The sequence below is a fragment of the Cebus imitator genome, unplaced genomic scaffold (genome assembly GCF_001604975.1).
Source record: "Cebus imitator isolate Cc_AM_T3 unplaced genomic scaffold, Cebus_imitator-1.0 Scaffold335, whole genome shotgun sequence".
Lineage (NCBI taxonomy): Eukaryota > Metazoa > Chordata > Mammalia > Primates > Cebidae > Cebus > Cebus imitator.
Genome location: NW_016107650.1, coordinates 1,513,563 through 1,532,996, shown reverse-complemented (window position 1 = coordinate 1,532,996; position 19,434 = coordinate 1,513,563). Strand labels below are relative to the sequence as shown.

General features: G+C 40.3%; 1 protein-coding gene across 1 annotated transcript in view; it reads left to right on the top strand.

Annotated features, from left to right (window-relative positions):
* ACOT13 (acyl-CoA thioesterase 13) overlaps positions 1-15,973 on the top strand; it is a 38,599-nt gene extending 22,626 nt beyond the window's left edge. The window contains exons 2-3 of the mRNA XM_017505239.2: positions 12,691-12,875; positions 15,722-15,973. Of these exons, the coding sequence (XP_017360728.1) occupies positions 12,691-12,875; positions 15,722-15,878 (342 nt within the window). The 3' untranslated portion in view covers positions 15,879-15,973. The remainder of the gene's footprint in view (positions 1-12,690; positions 12,876-15,721) is intronic.
* The last annotated feature ends 3,461 nt before the right edge of the window (positions 15,974-19,434 follow it).

The window sequence follows — 19,434 nt, the reverse complement described above, 5'->3', positions numbered from 1 at the left end:
CTACTCAGGAGGCTGGGGCAGGAGAATTGCCTGAACCCAGGAGGCGGAGGTTGCGGTGAGCCGAGATCGCGCCATTGCACTCCAGCCTGGGTAACAAGAGCGAAACTCCGTCCCAAAAAAAAAAAACAAAACATTGACTTAGAACAAAAGTTAATAGTCAGGCTAGGCACCATAGCACACACTTGTAGTCCCAGCACTTTGGGAGGCCTAGGCGGGAGAATTGCTTGAGGCCAGGAGTTCAAGACTACCCTGGCTAACATTGGGTATTAGACCCAATCTCAATTTTAAAAATGAAAAAAATAAAACAAAAACAAAGGTTAACAATCAGAATAAATGTCCTGCTCTTGCTATAAAGATCACCTTTAAATTTGTCAGTGAACTAAGTACTGTGGGATTATAAAGAAATACCAACCATAGTTCTTGGCCTCTAGGAATTTATAACCTAGGAATGGAAAGTGTACTCCAAGGAATACTCCTGTCAGAGGTACTATTTAGAAAAAGAGTTTCATTAATAAGTAATTTCAGGAAATATCGATGTATCCTTTTTAAAAAATTTTGGTAAAATACACATAACGTAAAATTTACCACCTGTGTTAGTCCATTTGCGTTGCTATAAAGGAATACTTGAGACAGTAATTTATAAATAAAAGGATTATTTTGATTTACAATTCTGCAGGCTGTACAAGAAGTGGGGTGCCTGCTTCTGGTGAGAGCCTCAGGAAGCTTACAATCATTTCTGAAAGCAAAGTACGGGCAAGCGCGTCACATGACAAGAGAGGGGAGTGCCATAGTCCTCCCCTCCCCTTCCCTCCCCTCCCCTCTCTTTCCACTTTCGCAACAAAGTGAGACCCCCCTAGCCCCCATCTCTACAAAAAAAAAATCAAAAAATTAACCAGGTGTGTTGGTATGTGCCTGTGGTCCCAGCTGCACAGGAGGCTAAAGTGAGAGGAACCCTTGAGCCCAGGAGGTCAAGGCTGCAGTGAGCTATGATCATGCCACTGCAGTCCAGTTGTGCAACAGAGTGAGACCCTGTCCCAAAAAAAGTGTGTAGGGGGAAGTAACCTAAATGTCCAACCATGGAAGAATTAGTAAAAGAAATCACAGTAACTTCATGTGGAGTCCTGTGTTACTGTAAGTCACATCTCAAAAATGATTTACTAACAGGAGCATGTCATTAAATGATGTGTACAACCTTAAAAAGTTAGAAATTTCAATCATATTTATGTTTAAAAACATCTACATAGCACTATGTGTTGGGCACTATGCACTTTGTTCATCTGAACTCATCTTTTTATGTCTAGATACAATGAAAGTCAAAATACAACAGTCTACAATTTCGCCATATGAATTGGTGTTAAAATCTGATAGGTAAAAACTATAGAGACAGACTGTAATAGGTAAATGGGCACAAAAGACATAAATTGGCTATTCACAGAAAAAGAAATAGGCAATAGACATTAAAGGATGCTTAAAAGCACTTTGAGTCTGGCTAATGCAAATTAAAACCATGAGAGACTATGTTTTGCTTGTCAGAGTGTAAAAATTAAGGTAATATGCATATTGATGAGCAATGAGGGAACAACATATTCATTACTGTTGGAAAATAATCTGGCAGATCCGTGTGGTGGCTCACACCTGTAATCCCAGCACTTTGGGAGGCAGAGGTGGGCAGATCACCGGAAATCAGGAGCTCAAGATCAGCCTGGCCAGCATGGTGAAACCCCATCTCTACTAAAAATGCGAAAATTAGCCAGGCGTGGTGGTGGTGGCGCCTGTAGTCCCAGCTACTCGGGAGACTGAAGCAAGAGAATCGTTTGAGCCCGAGAGGCGGACGCTGCAGTGAGCCAAGATTGCACCACTGCACTCCAGCCTGGGCAACAAGAATGAAACTCCATCTCAAAAAAAAAAAAAGAGTATTCAATCGGGCATGATCTCATACCTAATCCCCGTGTTTTGGGAGGCCTCGGTGGGAAGGTTGCATGAGGCTAGGAGTTTGAAACTTGCCTGGGCAACATAGCAAGACCCCTCTTTACAAAAAATGAAAAATTTTCCAGGCATGGTATGTCCCTGTAGTCTCCTCTCCTCTGAAGGCAGAGGCAAGAGGATCCCTTGAGCCAGGAGTTCAAGGCTGCAGTGAACTGATTGTACCAGGGCACTCCAGCCTGGTGACAGAGTGAGACCATGTCTCTAAAAAAAAAATTTTTTTTTTAAATTTTTTGAGTCTTTAATCTTTTCATACTTAATGTTTGAAATCCAGTGTGAATGTTATACTTACAGTCCTTCTCAGTTCAGACTGGCCATGTTGCAAGTGCTCAGTACCGACATATTACCGGCTGGTGAACTGCACAGATTGATTCCATTGTAGGTACCCTGTGTTTCCTAATTTGATCTAAAAGAGGTTTTGTGGCTGTCTATGTTTTGTGTCGGCAGAGTTGCTAGGGATAATGTATTATGTATTATGTATAATGTATTATGCATAGTAACTCATAAATCTCCTTGTGAGCATAGTCTCTTTCCTTTTACTGTACTTTTTAAGGCAATATGACCTGGACGAGCAGTTCTCAATTGGTGGTGAATTTGCTCCCCAAGGGACATTGGCAATGTCTGGAGACATTTTTGAGGGATGCTACTGGCATCTAATGAATAGAGACCGGAAGGGGTGCTAAATATCCTACAGTGCACAGGTCTGTGCCCCTTCCCCCACAGTAAAAAAATTACAAAGCCCCAATTTCATAGTGCTAAGGTTAAAAAACATTGACTTAGGCCGGGCGCGGTGGCTCAAGCCTGTAATCCCAGCACTTTGGGAGGCCGAGGCGGGTGGATCACGAGGTCAAGAGATCGAGACCATCCTGGTCAGCACGGTGAAACCCCGTCTCTACTAAAAATGCAAAAAATTAGCTGGGCATGGTGGCGCGTGCCTGTAATCCCAGCTACTCAGGAGGCTGGGGCAGGAGAATTGCCTGAACCCAGGAGGCGGAGGTTGCGGTGAGCCGAGATCGCGCCATTGCACTCCAGCCTGGGTAACAAGAGCGAAACTCCGTCCCAAAAAAAAAAAACAAAACATTGACTTAGAACAAAAGTTAATAGTCAGGCTAGGCACCATAGCACACACTTGTAGTCCCAGCACTTTGGGAGGCCTAGGCGGGAGAATTGCTTGAGGCCAGGAGTTCAAGACTACCCTGGCTAACATTGGGTATTAGACCCAATCTCAATTTTAAAAATGAAAAAAATAAAACAAAAACAAAGGTTAACAATCAGAATAAATGTCCTGCTCTTGCTATAAAGATCACCTTTAAATTTGTCAGTGAACTAAGTACTGTGGGATTATAAAGAAATACCAACCATAGTTCTTGGCCTCTAGGAATTTATAACCTAGGAATGGAAAGTGTACTCCAAGGAATACTCCTGTCAGAGGTACTATTTAGAAAAAGAGTTTCATTAATAAGTAATTTCAGGAAATATCGATGTATCCTTTTTAAAAAATTTTGGTAAAATACACATAACGTAAAATTTACCACCTGTGTTAGTCCATTTGCGTTGCTATAAAGGAATACTTGAGACAGTAATTTATAAATAAAAGGATTATTTTGATTTACAATTCTGCAGGCTGTACAAGAAGTGGGGTGCCTGCTTCTGGTGAGAGCCTCAGGAAGCTTACAATCATTTCTGAAAGCAAAGTACGGGCAAGCGCGTCACATGACAAGAGAGGGGAGTGCCATAGTCCTCCCCTCCCCTTCCCTCCCCTCCCCTCTCTTTCCACTTTCGCAACAAAGTGAGACCCCCCTAGCCCCCATCTCTACAAAAAAAAAATCAAAAAATTAACCAGGTGTGTTGGTATGTGCCTGTGGTCCCAGCTGCACAGGAGGCTAAAGTGAGAGGAACCCTTGAGCCCAGGAGGTCAAGGCTGCAGTGAGCTATGATCATGCCACTGCAGTCCAGTTGTGCAACAGAGTGAGACCCTGTCCCAAAAAAAGTGTGTAGGGGGAAGTAACCTAAATGTCCAACCATGGAAGAATTAGTAAAAGAAATCACAGTAACTTCATGTGGAGTCCTGTGTTACTGTAAGTCACATCTCAAAAATGATTTACTAACAGGAGCATGTCATTAAATGATGTGTACAACCTTAAAAAGTTAGAAATTTCAATCATATTTATGTTTAAAAACATCTACATAGCACTATGTGTTGGGCACTATGCACTTTGTTCATCTGAACTCATCTTTTTATGTCTAGATACAATGAAAGTCAAAATACAACAGTCTACAATTTCGCCATATGAATTGGTGTTAAAATCTGATAGGTAAAAACTATAGAGACAGACTGTAATAGGTAAATGGGCACAAAAGACATAAATTGGCTATTCACAGAAAAAGAAATAGGCAATAGACATTAAAGGATGCTTAAAAGCACTTTGAGTCTGGCTAATGCAAATTAAAACCATGAGAGACTATGTTTTGCTTGTCAGAGTGTAAAAATTAAGGTAATATGCATATTGATGAGCAATGAGGGAACAACATATTCATTACTGTTGGAAAATAATCTGGCAGATCCGTGTGGTGGCTCACACCTGTAATCCCAGCACTTTGGGAGGCAGAGGTGGGCAGATCACCGGAAATCAGGAGCTCAAGATCAGCCTGGCCAGCATGGTGAAACCCCATCTCTACTAAAAATGCGAAAATTAGCCAGGCGTGGTGGTGGTGGCGCCTGTAGTCCCAGCTACTCGGGAGACTGAAGCAAGAGAATCGTTTGAGCCCGAGAGGCGGACGCTGCAAGTGAGCCAAGATTGCACCACTGCACTGCAGCCTTGGGCAACAAGGAGACTCCGTCTCAAAAAACAACAGCAAAAAACTTTAAAATATATACTCTTTTACTCAGCTATCTAATTTTGTCAATCGATCCTATACAAATAAAAACATATTTGTAATAGTAAAAAAAAAAAAAAATCCGGAAATAACACATATTTCAAGAAATAGTTTGATAAATTCCAATATATAGGGAATACCACACAGCTATTGAAAGAGATCTATATACATTGTGTTGGAGGCTGGGCATGGTGGCACACCTTATCTTTTTGGGTTACTTAAGCCCAGGAGTTTGAGTCCAGCCTGGCAAATTATGGAGACCGCCATCTCTAAAAAAATTAAAAATAAATGAATTGAGCTAGAGAAATGACTGATACATTGGGGAAAAAAAATGAAAATTTCAAGTAATGTGTATAATATGATTCCATTTTTGTAATTGAATAAAAGGGAAGAAAAACACCCCTTAAAAAAATTGTATACCCTGTGTATATCTGAGTAGGCCTAGGGAATGGCATGGAATGATACTCAGCACTGAAGGAGAAGTAGGTAGGAAATTGTACTTCCATACTCCTTTTTATATGTAAAACGAAAGTTTATTTCTATAATTAAAAACAGTAAGATGACTCAGAGATAGGATTTAAGGAATCAGCATACAATTAGTGAAATAATGAACTCAATAAGTGTTATTCATATTGTAGAGGAAAGGAATGTGGCGTAAACTCACAGCAAATAGAACTATTTTATAAAATGAATTTATAATTTTAGCAGTGGTGAATGGATGACCAATTTCAAGAGAAATGATGAATACGTTTTCTCTGCCTTGGAAGATAGTCAAGATTCAGTTCTTTCTATGTAGATCCTCTGAGCTACTGATCAATTAAGAATGGAACACTAAACAAAAACTATAGTTTTTACTTGGCCATCATAGAGTTCCAGAACTTCGTAGCATACTATTCCTCAGTGAACAGAGATGATTTAAGTTTCTTTGTACCTGTTTTGTTTTGTATGGAGAATGGGCTATTCGTCTGGCCTTGGTTCACCATATTTGCGTTCCTTCAGGGCATCATCCCCTCCTGGGAACTACTCTACTCAAGTACTGGATTCCAAATTGAGGCTCAATTGCAGAAATTCTACACAATTTGTGCTTTCCCTCTTTAAAGGAGAACTGTAAGTGTGAACAAACATTTCCCAAATCCTCAATCTATGCAAGACAGGATAAGAAAGGCTCTCTCCTTCCCAGTCAGCCCCCTGTTTCCTGTGTATGAGAGAAGCCTTGCCAATGAGATCCATGTGATAGTGGACTTCAGAGCACCCACCTTTACAGGCATTTTGGAATGATTTCTTTTTAATCACTAAACTTTGTTTTAGTGGTACGGTAATAGTTTTTATTGTTTCATAGCATATTTCTCACCACCACTACTATTTCAATGAACAAAAGCAGTGTTACTTAAACTTAGCTAACTAACTAACCTTCAGGAACTATGTAATTGAATTCCTCTTTGCTCTTTCCTAGGGCTTTATTTTGCTTCCCCTGGCATTAATCTGCCAACTCTGGTTATTTTGGGCCTTCTCTGATCACCCTTGCTGTTTTGTACACTCCTGAGGTCTAGGGCAGCATCTTACTTGCCTTTGGATCCTCTGCTCTTGCAACATTTGCCTGCCATTTTCACTTATCCTTCAAAGTCCTTTTTGGTGACACCTGCCATCTCCGAGAAGCCTTCCCTGGCAGCCCCAAATTTCTTCCTCTCATCACTTCTATGCCTTGGCTAACGTTTGTTGTAGGACTTTCTGTATATATTGAAAATATCTGCTGATTTGTCTGTCTTTAGGAATGTATGTTAGCTACTAAAACATTCCTGTTCTAGGTACTGGAGATCTATCAGTGAACACAACTGACAAAAACCCTGCATGCAAAGGAGATTATATTTTAGTGGAACAAATCAAACACTAACCAAAATAGGTAAAGAAAATAAATATATAGTATGTTAGATGGTGATAATTGCTATAAAGGAAAATAAAGATGGAAGACAGAGAGTATTGGTGCAGGAGAACTTAAATCCGCCCCCTGCTCTACCCCAAGATGTGTATACTTATGAGTTCTTTTTATAAGAAGTTCGGTTTTAAATGTCAGCTGGAAAGATGTCACTGAAACAGTGACGTTTCAATAAAGACCTGACAAAGTCATGGATATTGAAGGGGAAGAGTATTCCAGAAAGGGGAACATAAGTGTAAGTGCCTCACACTTTCCACTGCTGTGCTTTTCAGTGTTTGAGGGCTCCATTAGAGAGGGTTTAAGCAGAATAGTGACATAATTTGACTTCTATAGCTGCTCTTTGACTTACGATGGGGTCACGTTGGGATAAGCCAATCATAAATTGAGATATTTTCAGGTTAACAATAGGTTTATCCGAACACAAAATCAAGGATTGTGCTGAATGCATATCCCTTTTGCACTGTCATTTTCTGTCAACCACTGTTTGTATTTTCAAAGGAGCACTCTTGTTGCTAATATTGAGACTAAACATGGGGGTGGTGGCAAGGGCAGAAACAGGGAGATAAATAGGAAGTCAGTTGCAACAACCCAGGAGAGAAATATATCCTATATCTTTCTGAGTAAATTCAACACCAACTTTGGTCTTTGAATGACTAGTTAACTCTAAGAAATAAGATCCAGCAAAGGAGACTGGGGAGTGGCTGGTAGAGCAGGAGGAAAACCAGGAGGAGGTGGTGTCGTGGGGGTTAAGGGAAGCCCAGGAAAAGTTCATGATGCCTCCAAATGCTGAAAGGTCACTTCAGGGAGAGAGAGGCTGTCAAGGGTTTGTTGAGTTTGGTGGTCAGGTCATAGTTGACGTTGGCAATAGAAATAATTTTAAGAAAATTCATCCCAAACTATACAAACCAAAATTTCTGTTTGATAATAGTTTTTTATAATAAGGATGCACAGTAAAGTGTTTTTGTTGTTGTTTTGTGGACAGTGTTTTTGTTGTTGTTTTGTTGTTGTGGTGTTGTTTTGGGTCTCACTCTGCCACCCAGGCTGTAGTGCAGTGGCACAATCACAGCTTACTGCAGCCTTGACCTCTTGGGCTCAAGCTATCCTCCCCACCTCAGCCTCCCTGGGAGCTGGGACTACAGGCACATGTCACCATATATGGCTAATTTTAAAAAAATTTTTATAGAGTTGGGGTCTTGCTGGGTCGCCCAGGCTGGTCTCAAACTCCTGGGCTCAAGCAATCCTCCACCTCAGCCTCCCAAAATTAAAGTGTTTTGATCACCTGTGATATACCAGGCCTTGTCCTGTCTGATTAATTTGCATTTTAATCTTAGTTTTTACAAAACCCTATAAGGGCAGTGCGTTATCTCTCTAGATGGGGAAATCTCAGTTCAGGGTCTTGCCTAAGTCAGCTTCCAGAGCCAGAAGCTCTGGAAGCCACCTGTGTAATGAAGCTTAAAAGAAGCAATGCTGGACTGATAACAGCAATGTGGTTGAACCATAGTACCTGTATAGCATCTGCTTTTCCAGAGCCCTTTGAACATGTCATCTGTTTTTGCTGTTGCCACCCCATCACACTGCCACATCCTCTCTTTTTACCCTGTTTCCTGCTTATGTGAAGGTATTCACATACTGTGAATTAGTGTGCTTAGACATTCACATACTGTGCTTAGACACACCTCTTGTCATCTGCCGTGTCATGCATGAAGTTAGCAATGTCCGTCGTCAGGGAAAATTGCTTGAAAACAGCCTTATTCACAAAGATACACATAAAAATTCTCATCCATTAAGATTGTTCTTCTCTGTGCTTCTGTATCCAGCCTTTTTTGGGTAGCTCACATATTTATATACACAGATATTTCTCATGCCATATGTCACACTCTTGTGCCTTAGGCCCATTACAGACACCCTTACTGAGCCAGAGACAGATATTCCTTTATCTGTTTAGCAGAAGCAGTGGTGGGGAGCTGCACAGCATTCAGCAGCAGTCACAGTGATGGCGGTGGCTTATTTATTTATTCCTCTGCTCAGCAGAATGCAACTCTTTTAAAGACCAGGATAATCTGAAATGCCAAGGCCTAAGGACAGTTTTTGGTTTTCAGCTTCATGAAGGACCATCTCAGTGATGAGTAACAGCATCTTCACTGCTGTTATTAGGCAGCCCTTCTCCCTCTCATTACCGAAAAAGTGAGGAAAGGGAAGACACTCTGTCACCTGGAGTGTCTATTTGTGATTAATTTAAGCTCAGGTGGGAGAGGGAGGGTAAGGGGCTACATGGCAACCTCAATCCTCTTTTTTTTTTTTTTTTTCTTTTTTTGAGACAGACTTACTCTGTTGCCCAGGTTGGAGTGCAGTGCCATGAATTTGGCTAACCGCAACCTCTGCCTCCAGGTCCAAGGGATTCTCCTGCCTCGGCCTCCCAAGTAGTTGAAATTACAGGTGTACACCACCATGTTCAGATGGTTTTTGTATTTTTAGTAGAGACGGGGTTTCACCATGTTGGCCAGGCTGCTCTCAAACTCCTGATCCCAAGTGATCTGCCCGCCTCAGCCTCTGAAAGTGCTGGGATTACACAGACTTAAGTTGTATAAACGCATGTGAATGCATGAGGTGCTGGGAAGAGACAGCATGTTATAAGGCCATATAGAAAAGGGACGGATTATTGTATATGTGTGTGCGCATGTAAGAATTTTTATGACAAACTAAGGAGCCCATTGTGCCAAATGGTGCTGAGCCATAAAAGTTCTTGCCAACCTACTGCAGTTGCCCCAACTGCAGGATCCTGGCACTGGAACATATCTGGGCTGTGTTGTTAGGCCATGGCAGGAAAATTTTTGACCCTTTGACATCATAAAAGCTTCCATACTCATCTTCACTAAGACACCTAAGGAATCAGATGTTTGCAGCAGTCCAGATATGGGAGAGCAGGCTGTTCTGCATAATTGTTATATCTGAGACATCCTAGTTAGACTAGCTGTTTCTCATCTGTAAAATGGAGACAACAGTATTCTTTTCAAACATTGGCAGCACTGAGACAGCACATGCCAAATTGCTCAGCATGGTCTCTAACATGGAGTTAGCTACGTTGATGTAGCTGAATAAACAAGCGTGCTCCCTACAGCCCATCTTTACCAAGGCCAAGATTTTTTTTCACGAGGTTCTCTCCCTGCTCCCCTTCTTCATCAGAAACAAGTTCTGCATTGGCCTCTTTCCCAACAAGACTACTCATTAGCTCTGAGAGGGTAGAGAGAACTATTCCTTCATCATTTTCTTCTGTTGGTTTAATTCTCTTATTTGACTTGTGGAGACAAGAATTGAGAACATATAAAGGCATTTATCTTGCTTTATCAGGCTGCCCAGTACAGAATTCTCTCTATTCCAATGTAAATTTTAAAACAATTTTGTTACTATGTCCTCTGGCCTTTCAAATTGGAAGGAAAAAAATCTAAACCAATATTCTATACTAGAAAAATCTAACGGTGACATTTGTCTTACCTTTTGTCATCTCAGCCAAAGTTAGGTAATAAAATGGAACTTTAAGAACTAAGCTTTACTGAACAAACTGCCTTAAAATACACTAAAACTGAGGTGCAGTGGCTCATGCCTGTAATCCCAGCATTTTGGGAGTTCGAGACCCACCTGGCCAACTTGGCGAAACTCCATCTCTACTAAAAATACAAAAATTAGCTGGGTGCGGTGGCACGCACCTGTAGTCCCAGCTACTCCAGAGGCTGAGGCAGAAGAATTACTTGAACCTGGGAGGCAGAGGTTGCAATAAGCTGAGAACGTGCCACTGCACTCCAGCCTGGGTGACAGAGTGAGACTCTGTCTCAAAAATTACATATATACAATAAAACTACCTTTGATGTCTACAAGCTGCTCATATTTAGTTCTGTTTCTTAAACTGCCTGGGTTTTTTCCTTATCTTCACCTGGCTAACTCCTGCGTCTTCTTCAAGACTCGGATGTCATTCTCCAGGAAGCCTTTCCTAATGTCTTTTCTCAGGAAACATACACTTTTAAAAGTTAGATATCTTTACTCCAGGAAACCTGTATTTATTCTGTCTACAGAAATGTCTTCTACTGCAATTTCTGTACTTGTCTCTTCCTTTAGGCTGAACCCACTAAGAAAGAGCAGGGATTAAACTTTATTCATTTTTTACATTGCCAATGCCTGATATAAAAAATCACATAAATGTCTGAATGGGGTGAGTTTACACCTTATTCCTGCTTGGTATGTATTATTAGTTTATGAGGACATCTTGTGGCTAGATCATTTATTGCTATAAAAAGATGATCCTGGGTCAGGTGTGGTGGCTCACACCTGTAATCTCAGCACTTTGGGAGGCTGAGGCGGGCCAGTCACCCAAGGTCAGGAGTTTAAGACCAGCCTGACCAACATGGTGAAACCTCATCTCTTAAAAATACAAAAATTAGCTGGGTGTGGTGGCATGCTCCTGTAATCCCAGCTGCTTGGGAGGCTAAGGCAGATCACTTGAACCTGGGAGGCGGAGGTTGCAGTGTGCCTAGATTGCACCACTGCACTCCAGCCTGGACAACAGAGTAAGACTCCATCTCAAAGAAAAAAAAAAAAAAAAAAAAAAGCGAAACAGAATATCGTATTCTAACATTTATTTTTGACATTGATTTATTTACCTGTTGTGCCAAACATGACATAATATTTTTTTAGGATGTTTTATGTTGCATGGTTCTGTTTTCCTTCAGGGCCTTCAGCGATACAACCACTAAATAGGTAGTTTGTGAAACTCTCAACTGTCTTCCTGGTAGGAGCCATAAGGGCCACTACATACCTAGAGGTTACTTTATATTATAGTGAGTGACTAGGGAGATATGAATGTGGGAAGACCTAGATCTGAATCTCAGTTTCTATCACATCTTGGGTGACCTTTGAAAATAAATCACTCCAAATTAAAGTTCTCTGCAAAATGGACATTGTCTTTTCCTTACTATATAGTGTATGTACAGTGCTTGGCACAGTGCATAGCATATCAAAGTGCCCAACAAATGGTACTTAGCTAGAATCTAACCAACCATTTAATGCTTGAGACATCCCTCCTACTCCCAAATACAAGAGACATCAAATATTCACCCATATTCTTCTCAACACCTCTAGTGAGGGTGAAAATTACTGTTGCTGGATGCAGCACATTCCATTTATAGCTCAGCTCTAACTTCTAAATATTATACATGTTGGTTTTTCCTAGTTATTTAAGCATATAGGAAAACTTACCTTTCAATAAGTTGCCTTTTTAAAGATGTTTGACATAAAAATCATGAAATTTTATGTGCACTGTTACATGTGTCTTTCATGTAATACTTTTTCATTATACTTACAAATGGGGCAACACCTTAAAAGCAATAACTTACTTTGCTGGATAGTACTGTTACACTTTACACTAATGGGTTTATAAAAGTTTTTTTTAATTCTAGTAACTCAATGAATTTGTCTTTTAAGTTGAACTGTTCTTTAAGTCTCTTAAAATATTAATATTATTCTGTTTGTACAAAACTAGGAAACAACAAATTGAACCTATAATGAGTTAATAGAGCTCAGCTGGGTGGCTTTGTTGGTGTCAAATGTCCAAGGAGACATCCAAAAATGCCAGGCGTCGTACGTATGACTGGAAAGCTCAGACTGAATGTTTGGTTTCTACAGAGGAGTAGAGATCAGTAAAAACTACTATTTTTTCAATAAACATGCATTTTCTTTAAAAATAACTTGCATAAGGGTTAATTTCTATCAGAGAGATTGGCAATTTATTTGAATTTGTCAACCTTTTTTGGAAGATTCAGTTCAATCCAATGATTGCTCTTCATGGGCACTTTGGGCTTTTCTAATTCCACAGAATGAATGTTCAAAATTCTTTTTTTTACACTTAGGTGACTCTTGTCTCTGCTGCTCCGGGGAAAGTGATTTGTGAAATGAAAGTAGAAGAAGAACATACCAATAAAATAGGCACTATCCATGGCGGTTTGACAGCCACGTTAATAGATAATATCTCAACATATGCTCTGTTATGCACGGAAAGGGGATTACCTGGAGTCAGTGTCGATATGAACATAACGTATGTATCCAAACTGTATTCCAAATACCTTCAGTGTGATAACTCTATAAACAACTGAGACTAAACACATTTATAATGTTAATGACACATGAGATTCGATGAGCTGCTTATCTCCTTAAGTGCAGCTATAGACTTTGTCCTAAAATACTCCAGGGCCTTAAAATCTAGAACTAGAGCAGTAATTTCCAAGTACAGTGTGTATCAATAGTAAAGGGGGAATGATCCCAAACATTCAAGTGCAGTGGCATGATCTTGGCTCACTTTAGCCTACGCCTGCAGGGCTCAAGCAATTCTCCCGTTCTCCTGCCTCAGCCTCCCTAGTAGCTGGAATTACAGGTATGTGCCACCATGCTTGGCTAATTTTTTGTATTTTTAGTAGAGATGGGGTTTCACTATGCTGGCCAGGCTGGGCTCAAACTCCTGACCTCAGGTGTCCGCGCCCACCTCAGCGTTACAAAGTGTTGGGTTTTAAGAATGGGCAGCAATCCTGGATCTCTCCCTGTGACTACACAGACATGCTCTGAGTTAAACTACATGATCAGGGAGCAGTGCCCCTTCACTGCAGGGCCAAACTTCCTGAATGTAAAAAACTCAGCTCCAACATAAACTGGTACTATGGCCCACCCCATTCAATAAAGAGCTGGGTCCAAGGATTTACTTTGAAGACAGCTGCTTTTTCCACCTAAGCAACAGAAAAATGTAATTGAGAGGTTAGGTTGAGAGGGCCACTGTGACCAAATATTTCCAGGTAATGGAAATAATGTAGGCTTTTAAGGAATCTAAATCTTTTATCAGTTTTACTTAAGAAACATTCAGTCCTTCTTTATGGAAATAAATTGAGGGTAAAGCAAATCACAAGATGCAGCCAAACGCTCTTTTTGAAATTAAGATGTACAGAAAAGGCTCTGCTTATGTTACTGGTGAGCATATTCAGCAGTTCTTATTTCATGTGGTAAGTGGTAAGACCAGTTGATGACTTGATTTTCCCCAAAAGTCTCTCTTAAGAGCGGAGAGATCTTCAAATCTAGCACTGCATTTCATGATCTACTAAGGTACTGTTGCTTTTACAATCCTATGGAATTTTTAATAAGTCAAATATAGCCTTGTCCTTTCAAAGTATGTGTTGCCAAAAGCATTGGCTCTTGATGAGCTACCTAAGCTTCAAAAACTGATTCACTTGAACAAAAACTAGGGCATAGTGTCTCAAAAATTAGAGATATTTCAAAAGTAAATGAACAATGTTTCAGTAAATGAATGCCTCACGATTCGCTCTTTGATTTACTTGACATGGTAACACATTTACTGTACCCTTGCACATTAAGTTCTATATTACACAGACTGAGGATGCCTGTTAGACTGTGACTTAGGTTAAAAACAAGCTAGGTTCCAAAACAACGGGGGAAATTTTAGATTACTGACAAAATGCCAACTTCCAAATTGCCCAGATTTAATGTTTGCTCATCTGTAGCACAAAGGGTTCCTTATCTTCCCTCAGTTTAAGTTAATGGCTGTTAGCCAAAATTCTTGATTTCTAAGACAAAATTTGGGGAGATAATAAAAACTAGGCAAACTACTACTAAACATACCATTTTTCATTTCTTTAAATTGAGGTACATGAATTCAAGACAAGCCTGTTCTTTCCAGCAATAAGATCTGCCTTTTTTTTGAGATGGAATTTGCCCTGTTGCGCAGGCTGGAGTGCAGTGGTGGGATCTTGGCTCACTGCAACCTCTGCCTCCAGTGTTCACACGATTCTCCTGCCTCAGCCTCCTAAGTAGCTGGGATTACAGGCGCCCACCACCATGCCCAGCTAATTTTTATATTTTTAGTAGAGACAGCGTTTCAATATGTTGGCCAGACTGGTCTCGAACTTCTGACCTCACGTGATCTGCCTGCCTCGGCCTCCCAAAGTGCTGGGATTACAGGTGTGAGCCACTGCGCCCAGCCAGATCCACCTTTCTTATACCTCCTAGCCATAAACACTGAAGCCTTATTTTGAATTTGGCAAAAATACATATCCTTTTTAAAGGCTTCTTTTTTATTTTATATATATATATTTATTTTATATGTATTTTTTTTTTTTTTTTTTTTTTTTTTTTCTTTATTTTTTTTTTTTTTTTTTTTTTTTTTTTTTTTCAAGACAGGGTTTCACTATGTTGGTCAGGCTGGTCTCGAACTCCTGAACTCAAGTGATCCACCCGCCTTGGCCTCCCAAAGTGCTGGGATTACAGGCGTCAGCCACTGCGCCCAGCCTAAAGGCTTCCTTCTAAAAAGCAGAAACATAAAAATAAACTATAAGGAAATTATTTCCCTTTAAAACATTAACATTTGTTTTAAACAATCCTCATCTCCAAAAATTTTTTTTTAATTAGCTAGAGTCAGCTGAGTTAAAGTCAACTTATAATTACAAGTTGGTAGGATATATATCTCTTAAAAATATTTGGAGACAGTACATCACCGAGACTGTAAGGACATTGTATCAATTCCTTATAGTTATCTTGTCATTTTAGAGTCGAATAAATTCTAAATATGGATTGGACAATATATAGACACCAAGTGATAATTTCACCTAAGAAGTTAAGGAGGGTGAATAAAAGCTGGAGGAAATCTTTCACCATCCCCAAGTAAATATGAAGTGGGAAACTCAAAGGGAAAAAAAGGGAGGCAAGAAAACTACTTCTCATATATTTGGGAAAAGAAAATTGTGTGGGTAAGGAATGGGCAAGACTAGTACAGAAACTTAGCAATACTACTGTTATAAACTATTTGTACACACTGTTGTGAGATGCACACAACTTTCCCCCTGAAAAAGTCTTTGCTGTTAACTGTATTCATTTCCTTTCAAGGTACATGTCGCCTGCAAAATTAGGAGAAGTTGTAGTGATTACAGCACATGTTCTGAGGCAAGGAAAAACACTTGCATTTACCTCTGTGGATCTGACCAACAAGGCCACAGGAAAATTAATAGCACAAGGAAGACACACAAAACACCTGGGAAACTGAGAGAACAGCAGAATTACCTAAAGAAACCCAATAATGAATGACCAGTGCAAATTTGACTCAATTTTAATTCTTGAAATAAACTAGCAAAACCGTAAGTAGCTAGAAAATATTCTTTTTAAAGAAAAGGACCTGGAAACCAAGTAGGGTAGAGTGAAGGTGGGGGTGTCTACGTTTTTTGTTTTTTTTTTTTTTTTCTTCATTTTAAGCATTGTTTTTAATCATGTGATAACTGGGTGAAAAATTCTTAGCTCAAAGTGTTTTGAAAACAGTCAAAGCAAAGAAGCTAGCAGGGCCATTCTAAGATTAAAACCAAAGTCCAGTATTAAGCTCAAGGAGAAATAGAAATTAATGGTTCTAAGTCTGTTTGTGCTGCTATTGCAAAATATCACAGACTGGATAGCTTATAGGAACAACAGAAATTTTTCATGGTTCTAGAGGTTGGAATGTCCTGCGTCAAGGCCCCAGCAGACCTTGTCAGGTGAGGGCCTGCTTCCTGGCTCATGGATGGTGCCTCTTGGTGGAAGGGGAAAATGAGCCCTCTAGGTTCTTTTTTTTTTTTTTTTTTTTAAACGGAGTCTCGCCCTGTTGCCCGGGATGGAGTGCAGTGGCACGATCTCTGCTCACTCCTGGGTTCAAGCGATTCTCCTGCCTCCCATGTAGCTGGGACTACAGGCCTGTGCTACCACACCCAGCTAATTTTTCTAACTTTTTTTTTTTAGAGATGGGGTTTTGCCCTGTTGGCCAGACTGCTCTCGAACTCGTGACCTCAGGTGATCCACCCGCCTTAGCCCCCCAAAGTGCTGGGATTACTGGTGAGAGTCACTGTGCCTGGCCTGGGTTCTCTTTTGTAAGGGTACTTATTCCAGTTTTTAGGTTTCTGCCCTCATTATCTAGTAACTTCCTAAAGACCCGCACCTGCTAATATCACCTTGTGGGGGGGTTTGGGATTTTAACATACAAATTTAAGGGGCACACATTCAGACCATAGCAAATGCAGCCCCACACTTAAACATTTCCTTTTTTAAGATATGAAACTTCAAAACATATGAACTACAGCCCATCATGAAAAATAAAGTAGATTGAGCCATATGGCCTAAAATAGACCTCAAGAAAGTTTGAGGTACAGCAAGTTAGTGATACAGGAAATGGTCCGGTAGAGGGGAAGGGAAAAAAGCATGCTACTAGCCCCTTTTCTTTTACTGAGAATAAAACCATGCAGATCTCAAATCTCCCAGTCGTCTACAGTATTGAAAAGACCTAGTTCATTTCTCAAGTCTCCAAGTACAGCTGACAGTGGCACTCTAAAGACAGAGTCTGTCACCCAAGTTGGAGTACAGTGGTATAATCCCAGCTTATTGTAGCCTCAACCTCAGCCTCCTGAGTAGCTGGAACCACAGACACGTGCCACCATACCTAACTTTATTTTTGTAGATAAAAGGTCTGTTTGCCCAGGCCGGACTCAAACTCCTAGGCTCAAGCAGTCTTCCCGCCTGGCCCCCAAAGTGCTGGGCTTACAGATGTGAGCCATTGCACCCAGCTTGATTTCTATGTCAGGGAATCTTAACATTTCACAACTAAAGACTAGAAAGGATGCAGCTTTAAGTCAATTCATCAAATTAGCAGTTAAAGGCAAATCCTTTCCCTACCTTAGATCGCATACTAATCTGTCCACTGAAAGGGCAGAAAGAAGCAGACTCCATAGTAGCAATAAGCATACAGGAGTTTACTTCTAGTTTCCCACTTAAAGGAACCTGAGTTCCTAGAACAAACAGCTGATTCCAGGGTTTGAGGCTGGGACAGAAAAGTTACAGTCTCATGCCTGAAATTAAGGAGATGCTCAAAATAATAAAGGCATGCAAATTATGATTTGGAGGGGAAAAAATGAGGCCATAGTGTTTAGGTAGATAATCAATGGCAGAGATAGAACCCTTTTTCTTTTCTTTTTTTTTTTGAGATGGAGTTTCGTTCGTTACCCAGGCTGGAGTGCAATGGCGCAATCTCGGCTCACTGCAACCTCCGCCTCCTGGGTTCAGGCAATTCTCCTGCCTCAGCCTCCTGAGTAGCTGGGACTACAGGCACGCACCACCATGCCCACCTAATTTTTTGTAGTTTTAGTAGAGATGGGGTTTCACCATGTTGACCAGCATGGTCTCGATCTCTTGACCTCGTGATCCACCCGCCTCGGCCTCCCAAAGTGCTGGCATTACAGGCGTGAGCCACCGTGCCCGGCCGATAGAACCCTTTTTCTTACAACAAATGCTGAAAATGGACAGAGGGGTACATTTGGAAAATCACTATTTTGTAACCATCATAAAGACTGGTTTTAGTCTGGAAAGAATCAAGGGAACTCCTCATAAAGCAGGGTATTTTCATATTGTTTCCCAGAGATTGCTAGTAATAAATACCATGTATAGGACAAAACCAGGACACTTTGACCAGGTGCTCAGAAATAACATCAATGAAGAGAAGATAGAGAGTATGCTTGAGAAGGGTATAATGTCAATCTAAGCATGAACAAACAATTCAAATGCAAAATGAGTAACAATTTACAAGAAAAATTGCCCTGTACTCCAAAAAACGCAGAGGTCACGAAACACAGAAAGGCTAAGGAATTGTTTCCACATTAAAGACAACCGACGACAACTGAATTCAGTGATCTCCAGGGGGATAAAAAAAAAAAATGCTACCAAGGATATTGAGACAACAAAACGAATATGGATGATAAAAGAGTATCACATTCCCTGAGTTCGGTAATTTTTCTATAGTTACATGAAATATTCTTGTACTTAGAACATATGCCAGAGTACTAAGGAAAGGTTAAGGAAGCACAAAGTATGCAACAAACTCAAATGGCTCAGGAAACATGTATAAATATAGGTAGAGAAAATGAAAAAAATGTGGCAAAATAATAAAAGAGGGTAAAGATTACACAGGAGCTTTCATATTACTCTGGCAAGTTTTCTAAGTTATTCAAAAATAAAAACTTAAATGGCTGCTGAAATGCCTAACTTGGTGAGCATAAGTATAATTCAGTACGGTAAATTAAGAGCGTAAGCCCTAGAGCCAGACAGCCTGGTTTTAAATCCTCCACTACTTATGATCTGAGCTTGAACAAGTTACTTAACCTTTGCATCTATTTCCACCCAAAGTTGAGAGGTTAAGACAAGAAGAGCTTACAACAGTACCTGGCTATAACAAACATTCAAAATGTTATTTCAAATGAATTCTAACTTTTAAATGTTAAGAGGACACATGAAAGCATTTTGAAATTAAGAATGGCATTTTCCCAAGAAGCACGGTGTACGGCCAGGCTGCTGTTGATAGCTGACAGTATATCCTTGATGCCTATTCTTGTGGAAGTTACACACACAATTGTCAGGTATTTTTCTTTCGAATTTACTGATTAGCCCCAGACTACCAGATGAAATAATCCCCTAGGGTGACCAGTAACATCAATGAAATGGGAAAAAAAAAGTTAACACTTCAAACTTTGTGTATATTCACCTGAATAGTCAGGGAACTTTCACCTATTTTATTTAGGCTTTTTTTTTTTTTT